Source organism: Danio rerio, chromosome 9, assembly GCF_049306965.1.
Source record: "Danio rerio strain Tuebingen ecotype United States chromosome 9, GRCz12tu, whole genome shotgun sequence".
Lineage (NCBI taxonomy): Eukaryota > Metazoa > Chordata > Actinopteri > Cypriniformes > Danionidae > Danio > Danio rerio.
The window spans coordinates 8136746-8151933 of NC_133184.1; the positions used below are offsets into that span (position 1 = coordinate 8136746).

The following is a 15188-nucleotide window of genomic DNA, read 5'->3' on the forward strand; positions in this document are numbered from 1 at the left end:
TGTGGAGTAATAGTTAATGTGTAACCGCTCCTGTTTGAGCTGGTCATCCACGTCCAACTGTGAAATCAGCTGACGATCCTTCCATGTAAGGAGATCTGCACAGGGCATCCTCTATAACCCTGTCACTTGTTGAAGAAACATGCTTAAACTAGCCGAGGGTGGTTCACTGGTTTAAACTGGTCCTGGCAGGTTTAGCTTGTTTACTAAGTACTATAGATGAAGTAATTTTGATGCTTTTTAAGATTTTGTAATGTTTTAAGTTTGTTTTATTTTATTACAATGGCAAAACCCGAAAGAATTCTATGCATTTCTATCTTGAATGGCCGTAAAGGTCAAATTGACCGCATGTACTTCAGTGTCTACCTCTCTTAGTGCCTTTAAATACGCTGGCCTCTGTTGCCTAGCAACTTTATTCTAACAAAAAGTAAAACTTTCTGAAAAGAAAAACAACTTTACTTCAGATATGACTTTCAAACTGTCAAAAGTAGCATTTTTACTGTGGTGACAAACTTCGCTCTCCTTCTTGCTAGACAAAGTGAGGTACAGTACCACCTTCAGGGGTGGTCTAGTAACTTGTACACAAGTGTTGGCTGTATTACAAAAATGTTGTATTTTTAAGATAATGAATTCATGAAATATGATGATAGAAACTCTCAATAGAACATTTGAATGCACATATTTTATGACAGATATGCAATTTGGTACAGTCTTACACTGTGTCCTAACAATATGCGACAAGACAAGATTCAAGCAACATGCAAATTGCATCAAATGCAACACGACATGACAGAAACATTTAACGAATAAACTCCCAAAGAAATGGTATAGGCTTTTGATCCAAGTAATTAATACAAATTAAACCTTTTAAAAGGGATTAATAGGCTACTGGGTGCCTGATGTTGCTGGTTTGGTCGCAGTTTTGGCTTTAATTTCAAACTGTTTGCTACTTTATTTTCAAGATCTGAGGTGAACTGCTGCTGGTATCAGTGGTATGGCAATAAATGTGATGTAAATTGTTATTTAAACTCGCATTGGTATCTATTAACACTAAGTAAAGCACATAATCTGTACCTGAGGGATCATTGTCATACTAGCATATGCTGTCGTTCTGCAGCAATGTCACAGAAATAGAAAACATTTCTAAAATTTAAATTTCGCACAACTCCGTCACAGGTGGTTAGGACAAAACTCTTTTTAAAATTGACAAGATGCCTTTTTTGTCGTGTGTTGCAATGCAATGTCGCATGTAGTCAGGATATGGTGTTATATGATGGACATTCTAGTAGTTAGAATTCAGGTTGTTCTGATGTTCTGATGTGTCCAATGTTGGATAGATATCTATCAATGTATCACTCATCAAAGTGGGTGTTAAATTCATTTTCATTTATTCATTTTCTTTTTGGCTTAGTTCCTTTATTAATCCGGGGTCGCCACAGCGGGATGAATTGCCAACTTATCCAGCATATGTTTTACGCAGCGGATTCCCTTCCAGTTGTAACCCATCACTGGGAAAGTTAAATACATTTTAAAACTGAAAAGTCATTGATTAATTTTCTTTTTAGCTTAGTCCCTTTATAAATTTGGGGTTGCCACAGCGGTATAAACCGCTAACTTATCCAGCAGGCTTTTATGCAGCTAATGCCCTTCCAGTTGTAACCCATCACTGGGAAAGTTAAATACATTTTAAAAATGAAAAATTGTCCAACAAATTCAGTTAATAAAACCTTAACTATTTAATATTGTATTTCTTAGCACAGTGCCCTAGACATGGGTCTAATTTGTATTGGTTGGACTGTTTTCTTCTCAGTGCAGTGAAAAATAGAATTAGAACTTAGAACTAGAATTAAATTAGAACAGATTTATTTATTTTTTTGTTTGTTTGTTTGTTATAAGTTTTTAAAGTTTAAAATAAGTTTAAAATAAATTTAAAATAAGTTAAAGCAACATAAAACTATTTGTTGTCTTGACTTTTTGACATTAATTTTTTTACAGTGTGTCACATTAATGACGTTATCCACACCATATTGTCAACAGGGGTCTTCCTGGCAACAAAGGTGATCCCATCTGGTCCAAGACAACAGAACGTATTCTGTGGCACAAGTCCCAAAAAAACCTTACTGATGGCAATGGAAGGAATGTGTCACAACACCAAGAAATGCTCATGACACTCTTGACCCCAGCCCATCATTAAAAGAGCCTACAGTATAGTGCTCATAAGAGTGATAGAACTGTACTTTGATGCACTTGAGGGGTGTATCATTCACACAGAACATTGCTTTTTCTATTCCAATGTGTACGTTGTCATTGTTTTTTAATGTAAATATGCCCTTAATGGAATCTCGATACCGTTAGTCCAAGTCTCATGTCTTTAATGTGATGCACACACGAGCACCTTGTTTTTTTTTTTTTTTTTTTTTGATTATTTCAATTTCATTCATCAATGTCAGTTCCAAAGCAGTTGACCAATCGAAGGAGGGGCAAGCCTTGTGCGCTTTTGTATACAGGTGCACATGGGAGCTGTGCCTGGATTCTTCATACTACTTTTTAATGACATGATTCCCGATGACTGCATATATATTTAGACAGAAAGAAGCATACTGTGTGTATCACCCCCAAGAAGGTATAAAGAGTCCACGTACATGTGCGCCTTTTAAGTGGGGAAGTGATGGCAGCAGGATGCACTGTGTGAAGTGTGTGTGTTCAAAGTGTTGACTCCAAATTCTCCAGATTTTATTCCAAATAAGCACTTGTGGGATGTGCTGGACTAACAAGGTCGAACCACGGCGCCTTCACCAATCATCCCACAGGATTTGAAGGATCTGCTGCTAACGCCTTGGTGTTAGATACTACCGGACTCTTTGAGGGGTCTTGTAGAGTTCATGGCTCAGCGGGTAGATGTTGTTTTGGCTGTATTTACTGTACATTAGATGACTGACAGCATATTAGACTAACTGCCACTATATGGTAGCTCATTTGTGCATGGTAAAGCTGGTCAGTGATGGTCTAGCTGGTAAAACAGCAACATAACAAACTTTATAAATGGATCTGTTGTCAAGCTTATCTGTCTTGACATATTCTGAGAGGTAGACAGGTCTTCTGCATGGATGTTATCCTTGACAATGTTGGGCAAAGTGTAAATCAGCTCTGGCGCTAGAAGATTCCCACAATCCCTTGAGCGGTACACTTGTAATGGTATGTGTGACGCATTGGGGAATGCTAACAAGACAGCAAGATGTTGATTGCTTGTCTCCAAAATGGTATGCACATTCAATCCACACACAAGATTTGCAGTCGTTGACATTGCAAGGTCACTGGAATGAGAGAGAAAAAAAAACAAGAGGGGTAAATGTTTGGGATTATGGAGCAAGAATGTGGTATGTATTGTCCATTAGAGGGATACAAGTGTCAGAATTTGGTTAAATCAAAGTCTTCATGTCAAAGTTTTTTATTTACTTTTTTTCTGTGCATTAATTTACAGAAACCACTGCACTGCTATTGACATTTCTTTTCCCACACACTAAAGCCTAGTAACACTAAAGCCTAGTAATCTACTAGTATTAACAAATTTTGATGTTTAAAAGGGTACTTATTGTTAAAAGTTAATTTCATTTTTTAAATCTGATAAAAAAATAAGCATTTTCAATAGTGTATAATACATTTTCTGTAGTGTATTTTGAGCTGAAACTTCAAATACACTTTGTTGTCAACAGAGACTTATGCAGTTGAATAATTAGAAGAATTAATACCCCCCACCCCCATCCCCCCCCCTGAATTATTAGCCCTCTTGTTTATTTTTTTCCCCAATTTCCCCAAGATTTTCCTGTTTAAATTTCCCTGGAAATAATTCAATGCGCAGCTCCACTAGTCCTAGCCGAAGCAAGCCAGTGGCGACAGTGGCGTAGAACAAAACTTCACCAATTGACAAAAGTGAAGGAAAAAACTTTGGGAGAAAACAGGCTCAGTTGGGAGCGACCATTTCTCCTCTGGCCAAACTTCTTGTGCAGAGCTCCAGTTTAGGCGCTGGAGGCTGGAGAATGCCGGATTTGCATCATGGACAAGCTGCAGATGTGTGTAGGTTACCGACGGGCGTTCACGCTGGCCCATGGGATCAATAGGAAGACTTAGCTGTTACTAGGGTCTTTAAGGAATCAATCTCATGCTCTTCACTCCTCCATGACTGCCATAGCATCTGTTCTGGATACGGCCTGTTCCAAGATTATGGATACCTTGGCATCATCTATTCACAGGTCTTGGATCACATTAGTGGCACTGCACAATCTCTAGAGGCCTTGGGATGAGTATCCCCTGGTGGAAAAATAGAATAATTAGCATAGTTGCTCTTCAAAGTGTATTTTATTGCCCATTAGGGGAAGTAAAATGTCAGGATTTGGTTTATCCTGACTCCAAAATAGGCATTTTCAATAGGGTATATTATAACTTATAACTTACTGAAAGTTAATTCTACCAAGAGTTTTGAACTCTGTTGAAAGTAATGAGTTAATTAAATACCTCATTACTTCAACTTAAATGAAGTAAATTCACAGTACTCATATATATTAGTTTTTTAATGGTTTGTAGCAATTAGTTTCCTCAAACGGTTTGACTTGCATTGACTTATTGGGTTTTAAAGTACTCAGTTGGTTTGAGTTCTCTTTATTGGGTTTTACCGTGCTCAAATTGCTTGATTTACTTAAAGTTCACAGTACTGATTAGGATTCATTTTTGAACTTAAATGGTTTGTTGCAATCGGTTTCCTTAAATGGTTTAAGTTACCTTAACTTATTGAGTATATATAATATATTGATATGTTATTAATAGAAGTAATAGTAAATTATTTCTAGCCAGCAGCACGTGTTTCACACTTAAGCATACAAGCCAATTTCCCACCATCTGGTTGCATGTTTCCAGGAATGGTAAGAAAGAAAAAAAAAAACAGTTATAGTTCTGTTTTTCCATTTGAGCTTGGCTCAGCATGGCACAGTTAGAATTCATAAGCACAGCTGACTAAACTGTGCCGAAACATGCTGGTAATGTGCATGTTGTTACAATACATCGCCACTCTGATCATGTAGTTGTTCTTTAGCGTCTATTTATTTTTTGAAGCTGGTCAGGTGTGCTATTTGAGTAAAGTAAACACAGATACCTGGTCATTCTTCATATCATACTTACTGTTTGCATCTTGTATGACTGTACAGGCATTTTAAATCACATCCTTTGTCTATGCTTGACTTAAAAAAAAAAATGGTATGCCAAAAAAAGGTACATACTGATTAGTACACTTATGCCTTTAAGTACTATAAATAGTGTAATTAGTGTATTCATGTTGAAAAAAAGTGCACTTAAAGTAGTCAGATGATGCACTTAACCAAAAAAAGTCAATAAAATTGGGATGATGGATAATTCATGCACTGTTTAACATACAACTGTCACAGATTAACTTAAACAGAGGGGGAGGGGGCTCACATATTTTGAAATGACTTGTCATAGGCATAATTCACAGTGCATAGTGTGTATTGTTTCATTTGGAATACAACCAGACACACTGTGACACATTGAGCCATTAGTGAGCCATCTGATGGGCTGTTTTTTGCAGTGTCCACCATACAGACAACATACAACTCTGATTTTTAAAGTTGAAGCCTTTTTAAAGTCTACATTGTAGTTTTCCATCAGTTTAACTGTGCAAGGAATGGAGAAAGTAATCAGCATAATAACCAAGGGTTAGTTCACCTAAAATTGAAATTTTTGTCATTATTTACCCTTGAGTTTGTTTATTTTTTTCTGCTGAACACAAATGAAGTAATTTTGAAAAATGTTGGAAACCTGTTACCATTGACTTCCATAGTAGTTGTCTTTTCTATAATAAAAGTAAGTTATTTCAGCCCTCTAACATTTTTAGTGTTCAACAGAAAAAAAAAGAAATTTTAAGCAGTTTTGGAACCAATTGACAGTGAGGAAATACTGAGTAAACTATCATATTTGGGTGAATCAGATCCTTTGAATTAGGAATATAGATGGTTGGTATCTGTTAATACAATACAGGCTCATTGGAAATATGTACTTCAGCCTACATTTTTGTGAAAGCTGAAAACATACATTTGACTGCAGTTGTTTAGGTAAAATGAATGCTATAGGGGAAATTTGTCAACAATAGCTTTTGTTCTTTTTCACATTAATCTTATTTATAGGGATATGTTATCAATAAATAAAGGATTATCTTTGTGTAGTTCTTTGCAGAACATCAAATAAATAGATAAAAATGAAAAATAAATAAATAAAATCGGCTTAGCAGTGTATATGATTGGTAACCAAATACCTTTACCTCACCTATATCCATTTTGACACCTTTTCTGGTATGGTTTGTTTGCTCAGTTGCTTCAACACACCTGCCTAGAAGATTCTAGTACATCTAGTAAGAGCTTGATTAGCTTGTTCAGGCGTGTTTGATTAGGGTTGGAGCTAAACTCTTCAAGACACCAGCCCTCCAGGACCGAGTGTAGACACCCCCTGATGTAAAATCAAGATTGTTGACGTGTAGAAGTATGCAAACACACAACAAAGCATCCCCTAAATAACATATTTCACATTTGTAAGTGGACTTGTCATCTGAAATGTGCAACAAAATGTATCTGGAGCAATATATTGTATGTTTCACAAACAGGCTGAGGCATGTAGTTAATGTAGCTAAATCCTTACACGTGAACATAGAGTGCAGTCACCTGTAGTCTTTTTGATCTGCTCAACCGCAGCTTTTTGTCCCAGTCAGCTTTTTGTTACTCTTTGATGTCGAGTATCACTTTTTTTTTTGAAACCCCAGTGAGCTTGAAGTGCTGATCAACAGTAAGTTCAGCTTGTACTCTACGCTTGTGTACAGTTATGGTTATAAAGTCAGTCTCACCACACTTAAATCAAGGAACCAAAGCTAAAAGGCGGCTTAAATTGTGACTTAAATGGTCATTTCCTGCCTTAATTTTTTAGTATTCCTTAAAAATCAAAGAACAAAATCAAAGGACAGCATTAAAAATAAATAAATAAAAATATTTGTTTCTGAAAAGTTTATCTAACTGACTTTCCAGGAAATGTTTAAACCAGCTGGCAAACCCTGTCATGCTGTGTTCACATCAGAAGCAGCATGCGCAAATAAATTGTGATATTTGTGTCAAATTTGCTTCATTCGCACATAAAATTTACTTCACAATAGATGCGGATTCGCATCATGGGTGGGCCATCTGTTTGCCCGGTGACTCTAGTTTCATAGCTAAATGGCTAGCTGAATTTTATTGAGACAGCAGCTGTGCTTTATGTGCTTTAGGAAGGCTGAAAAACAGCGTAGATTTGTTCGTCACCACGTCTGAGTCCACTAGATCCTTTCAGAAATGCACCCAGTTCATCAACTCGTCCAGAAACTATACCTGGAAGATGAAAGCTTTTAGTGGTACTTCAGACTGAGCCAAGACCAGTTTGATGAACTGTTGTCTGGTTTCAGCAAGAGGACTTCCCAGACACCAACAACAGGTGCTATGTCATAATCATGCCCCTAGAAGTGCAAACTCCTAAAAAATAAGCTAAAAAATAAATGCAAGTTAATGAGACTGAAAGTCTCACGCCCCAAAATTTCTTACAGGAGTCAATTTCGGGATTCCCAATGTGCAGTGCTACAGTACATGTTGACCACAAGATTATTTGTGATGACTGAAGAGCTGCTTTTCTACTAGAAACTAAAGTAATTCTTATTGAAAGCAGCACTGGCATTTTTCACATTTAACACTGTCAAGCTGTTTAGAATTGGCTCAAGTTGCCAACTTCTGAACTCCAAATTCATAACTATTAGCGAGTCATTAAGACAGTGTTGTGTAGTCTTTGGGAAACGATTGTCATTTAGTCATAGAAGCCCAAGAATAGCTTCAACCTGCTCTGGAAGTCTCCAAGCTCTTAATCTATCTTGTTTTGTCATGTGTGCTGGAATCAGGTCAGCATTTGGACAGTCTTTTCTATGACATCCCGTAGAGTTGTAAAACCTCATGATGAGGAGTTGATGAGGTGCACACAGCTTTTTTATTTTTGAAACGCTTGTTTTCTTTCCTCTTCTTTGCTTCTACTGTTGCTGTTTGTTCTTCATCCAGAGTGTGTTGCCACATTAAACTTGGAAGACGACTTTGTTGATACAAATATTCTATACGCTTCCTTCCAATGGACTGCTTCTGATCGAAACCGCTCCATCATATATGACATAAGCTGTTTTGAGAGCGCTACAAAAATCATAAATCAACAGGTTTGAAATTGAAATATGACTAAAGACGTCTTTTGTTTGGGAAAAAGCCACCATCTGCTCTTTTTCCATCAAAAACTGTCACTTTTGTCCACACGGAAAAAGCCTCTGGTCTTCTGTGTTGTGTTAAGCACTTGGAGTATGCCTTATATGGTTTCTGCTTTCGCTTTTTAGACTCCCTCCATTAGGGTTCCTTGTTTTTTTTTCACTTTCATCTCAGCAGGATTATGGTGATAAATGATTTAAATGAGTCCAGTAACTGGGTTGTCGAGATGAATTCCTGGAATAAACCCGCTCACTGAAGCGTGCGGTACTGTGAGTGAACGAGACAGGTTAACAGGAACGCACTTATTACAGCCATGTTCATTAAGAGCTCAGATGAAGAGCTAATTAATGCAAATGACAGTTATTTTTGTGGTGATAAAGCCACCTGTCTTACTGCTATTGTTTGGGTAAAACAATTTTAAACTCAATACTGTTTTCTCACTTTCAATTGCCATGTTTTGCACTTAAAACTGTATATAATACATTGTATATAATGCTATTTTGGTCAACATTTATTTCCATTCATTCAGTCATTTATTCATTTTTCTTTGGCTTATTCTCTATTTCAGAGGTCACCACAGCTGAATAAACCGCTAGCTCATACATTCATTCATTTTCAGCTTAGTCCCTTTATTAGTCTATCGTCGCCAAAGCATAATGAACCGCCAACTTATCCAGCACATGTTTTACACAGCAGATGCTCTTCCAGCTGCAACCCAGTACTGGGAAACATTATTATTTTTGAGACTGATCTGGCTCCATAATTTAAAGGAACACACCACCATTTTTCGAAAAAGGCTCATAAGAGTTGCCATCTGGCAGGGTCACTTTTAGCTTAGCTTAGTATAATGAATTGTATCGGGTTTGACCATTAGCATTCTGTTCAGTTTCTTTTTTTAGGTAAAGTAAGATGAGCCATTTTCCAAAAAAAAAAAAAAAAAAGTGTTAAAGTGTTCCGTTATTAGTGGGAATGAGTCTTTAAAGTCTGTGTGAAATCAAACTTGACTTCTTCCCTTAAACTAGTCATAAATATTGTGATTAAAATTTTCATTATAAAACAGGATTAATAATTGTTTGTAAATATTTTATCTGTAAATGCCAATGTAAGTCTTTAGGCAAGGCTCTTTGTTGGCTTTAAACTCCTGTAGTGTTTCACTTTTCACACTTTTTATTCACATATAAACTAGTGTAAACTACACTTTCAGTATTAAGAGTGGCCGTCTGAAGTGAGAGCGTACTGTAGTTTTAATGATGGCTGTGGTGTTGTTCTGTCCTCAGCTGTGCATCAACATGGTGAATGAGCGGATCCATCAGTTCACAGCAGAGGTGCTCTTCCAGCAGGAGCAGCATGAATGTCTGCAGGAGGGGGTCGCCATGGAAACGCTCCGCTCCCTCGGCAGCCAGACGGCAGTGCTGGACTTCTTTTTCCAGGTACATATTAGGAGCAGGCTTTATCAGACCTGGAGAGAGTCAGGGATTTGGTCTTAGTCTTACAAAATAAAAATAAAAAACAAGTGCTCCAGCAGCTTATAGATTTTTCGTGTTTGCTTTATTGATTTTGTAGTCCTTTATCACTATTTCAAACAGAATTGACAGCACTACAATAACAAATGTAAATAAAATCATGATTTCAATTTTTCAAGATTCTCTTAATGTAACAGGGACAAATATATATATATATATATATATATATATATATATATATATATATATATATATATATATATATATATATATATGGTTGAAGTCATAATAGTTTAATAACTCATCTCTAATAACTGATTTATTTTATCTTTGCCATGATGACAGTATATACAGTATATGCTATATATTAGGTTAATTAGGTTAACTAGGAAGGTTAGGGGAATCAGGCAACTTATTGTATAACGCTGTTTTTTTTTCTGTAGACTATTGAAAAAATAAATAGCTTAAAGGGGCTGATAACTTTGACTTTAAAATGTTTTTTTTTTTTTTTAAACTCATTAAGTCATTTCAGTTCAACCATAAAAACTTGAAAGTTTATTAGTTTAAAAAAAAAAAAAAAAAGCATATATAAAATAGCATAGGCCATTTAGTGATTTATAGACCGTCTCTGCAAATCAACGTTACCTCCCGATCAGGACTCAAATATATATATATATATATATGAATGGACAGAGGAAAGTTCTCCAAAAACCTATAGCATCTTTCTCATCCAGAGGAAACTCTGTTGCTTTTTCTCTTTCAGTTTTGCTACTGCAGTCTCCGCTTTTACTGACTCCATAATGAATATGACTTGCCTATAAAGACTAACATACATCCAGGAGTGTTGAATTCCCCTTAGGTGTCACACATTTGTGATGAAGCCAGTCTATTAGACCATGACTCTGTTGTTTGTCATGCAGTATGTGCCTGTTTTATGAGTCATGAGATGACTTCTAATTTTTGTCCAGAGCAATTGACACAGCATTTTTCATCACATACAGACAAATGTGTGCTTTCCTTAATCATAAACAGTATCAAGTCCTCTAAAGTTGTTTATTTTTGTATATTATCCCTTATACAAATAGATACATCTTGCTTAGTTGTAGTCAGTATAGTAAATTACATCCTTCAAGGGTGTTATTTGTATTGAACCAAACTGATTATTCATTGAAAGTAACAGCATTCTGTAGATCTGAATGTACAGACCTTGATTCACAATGATAATGTGTTTTTTTGTAAAGCTGCTGAGACACGATTAGCATTGTATTAACCTTTTCTCCTATGCATTATGATTAGAGAACAGAATGTGAGCAAAATGGAGCAGCAAGACTTTCTGCTTTGCTATCAAAGCATTTTCTAACCTCTAATGTTCAAATGTAAAGAAATAGTTCAGCTAAAAATCTACATTTTCTCACCAAGTGGCGTATTGTAGATTGGACGTACTTTTATGCATTTCTTTATCAATGTTATTATTGAACACAAAACAAGATGTTCTGAGAAATGTTGGAAAAAAGCAACCATTGTCATTCATAGTAAAAACAACAACAACAAACTATGGAAGTGATAGCTGTTTTCTACATACTTCAATGTATTTCCTTTTTGTTTAAAAGAAAAAGAGAAACAGGGTTGGAATAAGTGGAGGATGAGTAAATGATAATGACAGATTTTTTTGTGTGAACAACCCCTTAAATACAGTGCATTATTTTAAAGATCAGTAAATAGTGATGAGTTTTTTTATCCATCTCACACAAGGTGAGTTCAGCACAATGAGGGAGTGTTTTGAATTAAAATAAATGGCAAACGTTTAGTGTAGCCTCCATCAAACTGGTAAAAAAATAAGGTACTATAATAGTGTGAATGTTTATAGTAATTCAAAAGAGATTAACGCCATTAATAACAATATGCAGCCTAGTGTGTACTTGACAACAAGAGATCCTATCAATGTCGTAACAAACAAAATTCCCATTATTATGTTTGGTTAAGAGTAAGCATATATGTGTAATAACTGTAAATTAAAGAATATGTCTTTTGTATATATTTATATACTTAGATTATTGCCACTTGATTTTAATAAACGTGTCTACTAGCCAACATAAAATTATTATTTACATTTAACTCTCCATGTGGAAACAAGGTTGGTAGAGTACACATAATCCTCAAAACTATATCTGTTGTGTGAATTTAAAAATCTGCTCTTAAAAAAATCTAAATCATACCACTCAGTTCACATATTCTGCTCTTGATGCTTTGTGAGAGTTATTGGAGTAAATGCGGTAAGTGAAAGTGTTTTAATGCAATAAAGTGACAATATTCTCCCCACAGTTCATCCATTGACCATTAACAAACTATTAAAAAGTATCTTACTTGAATTAAAATTTTTCAAATGACTTTCAGTATATAGGAAATAACACCCCCCCCCCCCCACACACCCCTTTAAAAATTATTAAATACAGTTTTTACTTTGTATATAGATTATTTATTGCACATTATTGTTTGAGATTGTTTGATTTAAGCGCGTCTATATGGACAAAAAAAAAAAAAAGAAAAAATCAAAATCGTTGTGCTCATGTGACATGATTGTAAACAAGCATACACATTCTTGTGGAAATTGCACAATAGGTTGTGCAATTCAAAAACAGTTGTTTCCAACACAGACTCATTGTGAAAACCTATACCTATATGCATATTTGGAAAGTGCGAATTATATAGCCAGAGCTTAGTATGGCCACATTCCGTATTAGAAACAAATGATACGGGGTGTTATAATACCACCAAAGGCTGTTTTTTTCATGCTACCAGCTAACTGCCTACCTCCATGTGGATGGCTTTTCCACTGTTACCAGTTTGCCCAATGGCTCACCTCATACGTTGGCAGATTTAAGACACAGAGAGGAGATGACCACAATGACAAGATTTGAGTACGGTGAAGAATGATTCCAGAAAGCAATTAAAACAAAAACAAAAGGCAAAAAATAAATGAAGCAAGTAAATAACAGGGTGACAATGTGGTAAGAGCTGAAAATGTGGTAAACAATCAGGTGTCCACAAAGGCTTTGCTTTTTCTGGGTTGCTTTTTAAAACACTGTCGGTCAAACTGAGCAGGTCAATCTGTGCTTTTGAAAACATAATCGGTTGGGTTTAGGGAAGGGGGTGTGTGGGGGTTTTAGTCAGTCAGACGACAGCAGCCTCTAGTGAATTTTTGCGAGAAGAACAGGTGCGAATGGCACTCGCAAGAGAAATTTGAAATCGGAAAAAGTGTACACAGCAGCCACTGGCAAAAACGTACCTCCTGAGATGTATTTCACACTGTCTATAAATGTATGCAGGGGTACGTATCAATAATGAGTCTGCGTTGATTGTTTCAGTGTGTGCTGATGCTTAATTCAGTGTTCCAATTACCATCTTAGCTACTAGATGGCAGCACAACTATTTATTTTGAGCACAACATTTGTTTGGGTGGAAGTTCCCCAAATTCAAAAAGTGCAACAGGCAAATTAAAACTCAATCGTGACATATTATAAAGAGCCATAGAAATATTGACTTATATTACTTATATTCCTATGTTACTTTGTCCGCAAAAGACTTCATTGTGTGTGTTGTATGAGTTTCAGAAGCCTCAGGGAGTGCTGTGTATCATTGATGAGGAGAGTCAGTCCCTCAGGCCATGTGAAGTCAACCTTTACAAGCGCCTCCAGATCCAGCTGGATTCCTCCGCTACAGACGCCGTCTCCCTCACAACCAAGGATGGCAATGGGAACCCCCCGCCCAAAGACCAGGGGCCATCGTTTACCGTCACACACTTTGCCGGCAAGGTGAGTTACTGGAAACCACGAGTTCACATGTGTACATGCTGAGGTCATGCTCATGTGCCTCACACACAAACACAAAGCCTCAGTCACACACTTCTGAGAAGCCCATTGGAGAGTCAACAGCCTGTCATCCTGAGACCGATAGCTATTATTAGCACTGAACTTGTGTTTGTGTCTTGTATTGCAGATGACCTATGACCTCACCGGATCACTGGACAGGAACAAGGATGTTCTTCCTCAAAACATCTTGTTTGTTATGAAAAGTAAGGAACAACAGCTACTGATACAATTATTTTGTTATAATTATAGTTACTACAACTAAATAAATTGTCATCACAACCAAAATTATAGTTTTTGAAGCAAGTCTCTTAAGTTTATCAAGGCTGCATTAACTACCAAGGCAGTTTTGAATTTAATATTTTAAAGGGTTAGTTCACCCAAAAATGAACATTTTTACCATTTACTATTATTACATGACAGTATGTTTGTTTGTTTGTTTGTTTGTTTGTTTGTTTGTTTGTTTTTTTGTAACCATTGGCTTCCATAGTCAATTGTTAAAGGTTTACAACATTGTTTGATATATATAATGGATGCATGGAAAATGCCAGCTTGTTTATCTTTAAAACAATTATAAAATGTTCAGCATGTCAGAAGGTTTTGAATGGGCCGCTGTTGTGTTTTGAGGGGGGTAGTGTAAATGAGGGGAACAATTAGCTCTGGCGCCTGCTGTAATTAAGCTTTAAACACATGTAGCTTTGTGTTTATTTCCTCTCATGGTTTCTTTCTTCCCCCTCATCTGAACAGCGAGTGAGAACGTGCTCATCCATCAAATGTTCCAGTGTAAACTGACTCAGACCGGCTCACTGGTTCCTCAACACCAGCGCATGAAGCTCCGTGGACCCAAAGGCACACTGATAAACAAAAGCACCACGCTAAATCCTGCCAGAGACGCCAAGAAATATGTGGAACTGAACAAGGTACAATAATACACCAGTAAAACTTTGTAGACTATTTTATTTTATTTTATTTTATTTTATTTTATTTTATTTTATTTTATTTTATTTTTATACATGCAAACACAAACCTAAACAAATACATACTTACAAACGTTGATTTTTTTTTCTTCTTGCTGGCTTAAAATTTTATACACAATTTAATTTATGTATATTAATTATAAAAAAATAAATAAATATATATATATGTATATATATATATATATATATATATATATATATATATATATATATATATATATATATATATATATATATATATATATATAAGTTTAGTAATGGAATACAAAATTTAATTAATAATATAGTTTTGTCATATTTTGCATACATTTTCATTATTAATCACATATTTTTGTGTATATTTTGTATTGTGTAATTTTACGTTATGAAGATTTTTTAAATACATTTTTTATGTTTTGTTAAAAAGAATATTATATACACAGACAAACACATATACATGTAGCTTATTAATTCATATATCTGGAAAATATTTTATTTATATAATTCATTATAATAAATAAATGTAATTAAATAATAAAAGCTTATTTCTATAAATATTTAATTAATATTAATTATTTACAATAATAT

At 35.4% G+C, this 15188-nt stretch overlaps 1 protein-coding gene across 16 annotated transcripts in view; it reads left to right on the forward strand.

The window, feature by feature from the left end:
* The window catches only part of myo16 (myosin XVI), a 357150-nt gene that overhangs the window by 247438 nt on the left and 94524 nt on the right, over positions 1-15188 (forward strand). For all 16 annotated transcript variants that reach the window (XM_073912461.1, XM_073912457.1, XM_073912466.1 and 13 more), the window contains 4 exons: positions 9593-9745; positions 13390-13590; positions 13775-13850; positions 14392-14564. In XM_073912461.1, the coding sequence (XP_073768562.1) occupies positions 9593-9745; positions 13390-13590; positions 13775-13850; positions 14392-14564 (603 nt within the window). The remainder of the gene's footprint in view (positions 1-9592; positions 9746-13389; positions 13591-13774; positions 13851-14391; positions 14565-15188) is intronic.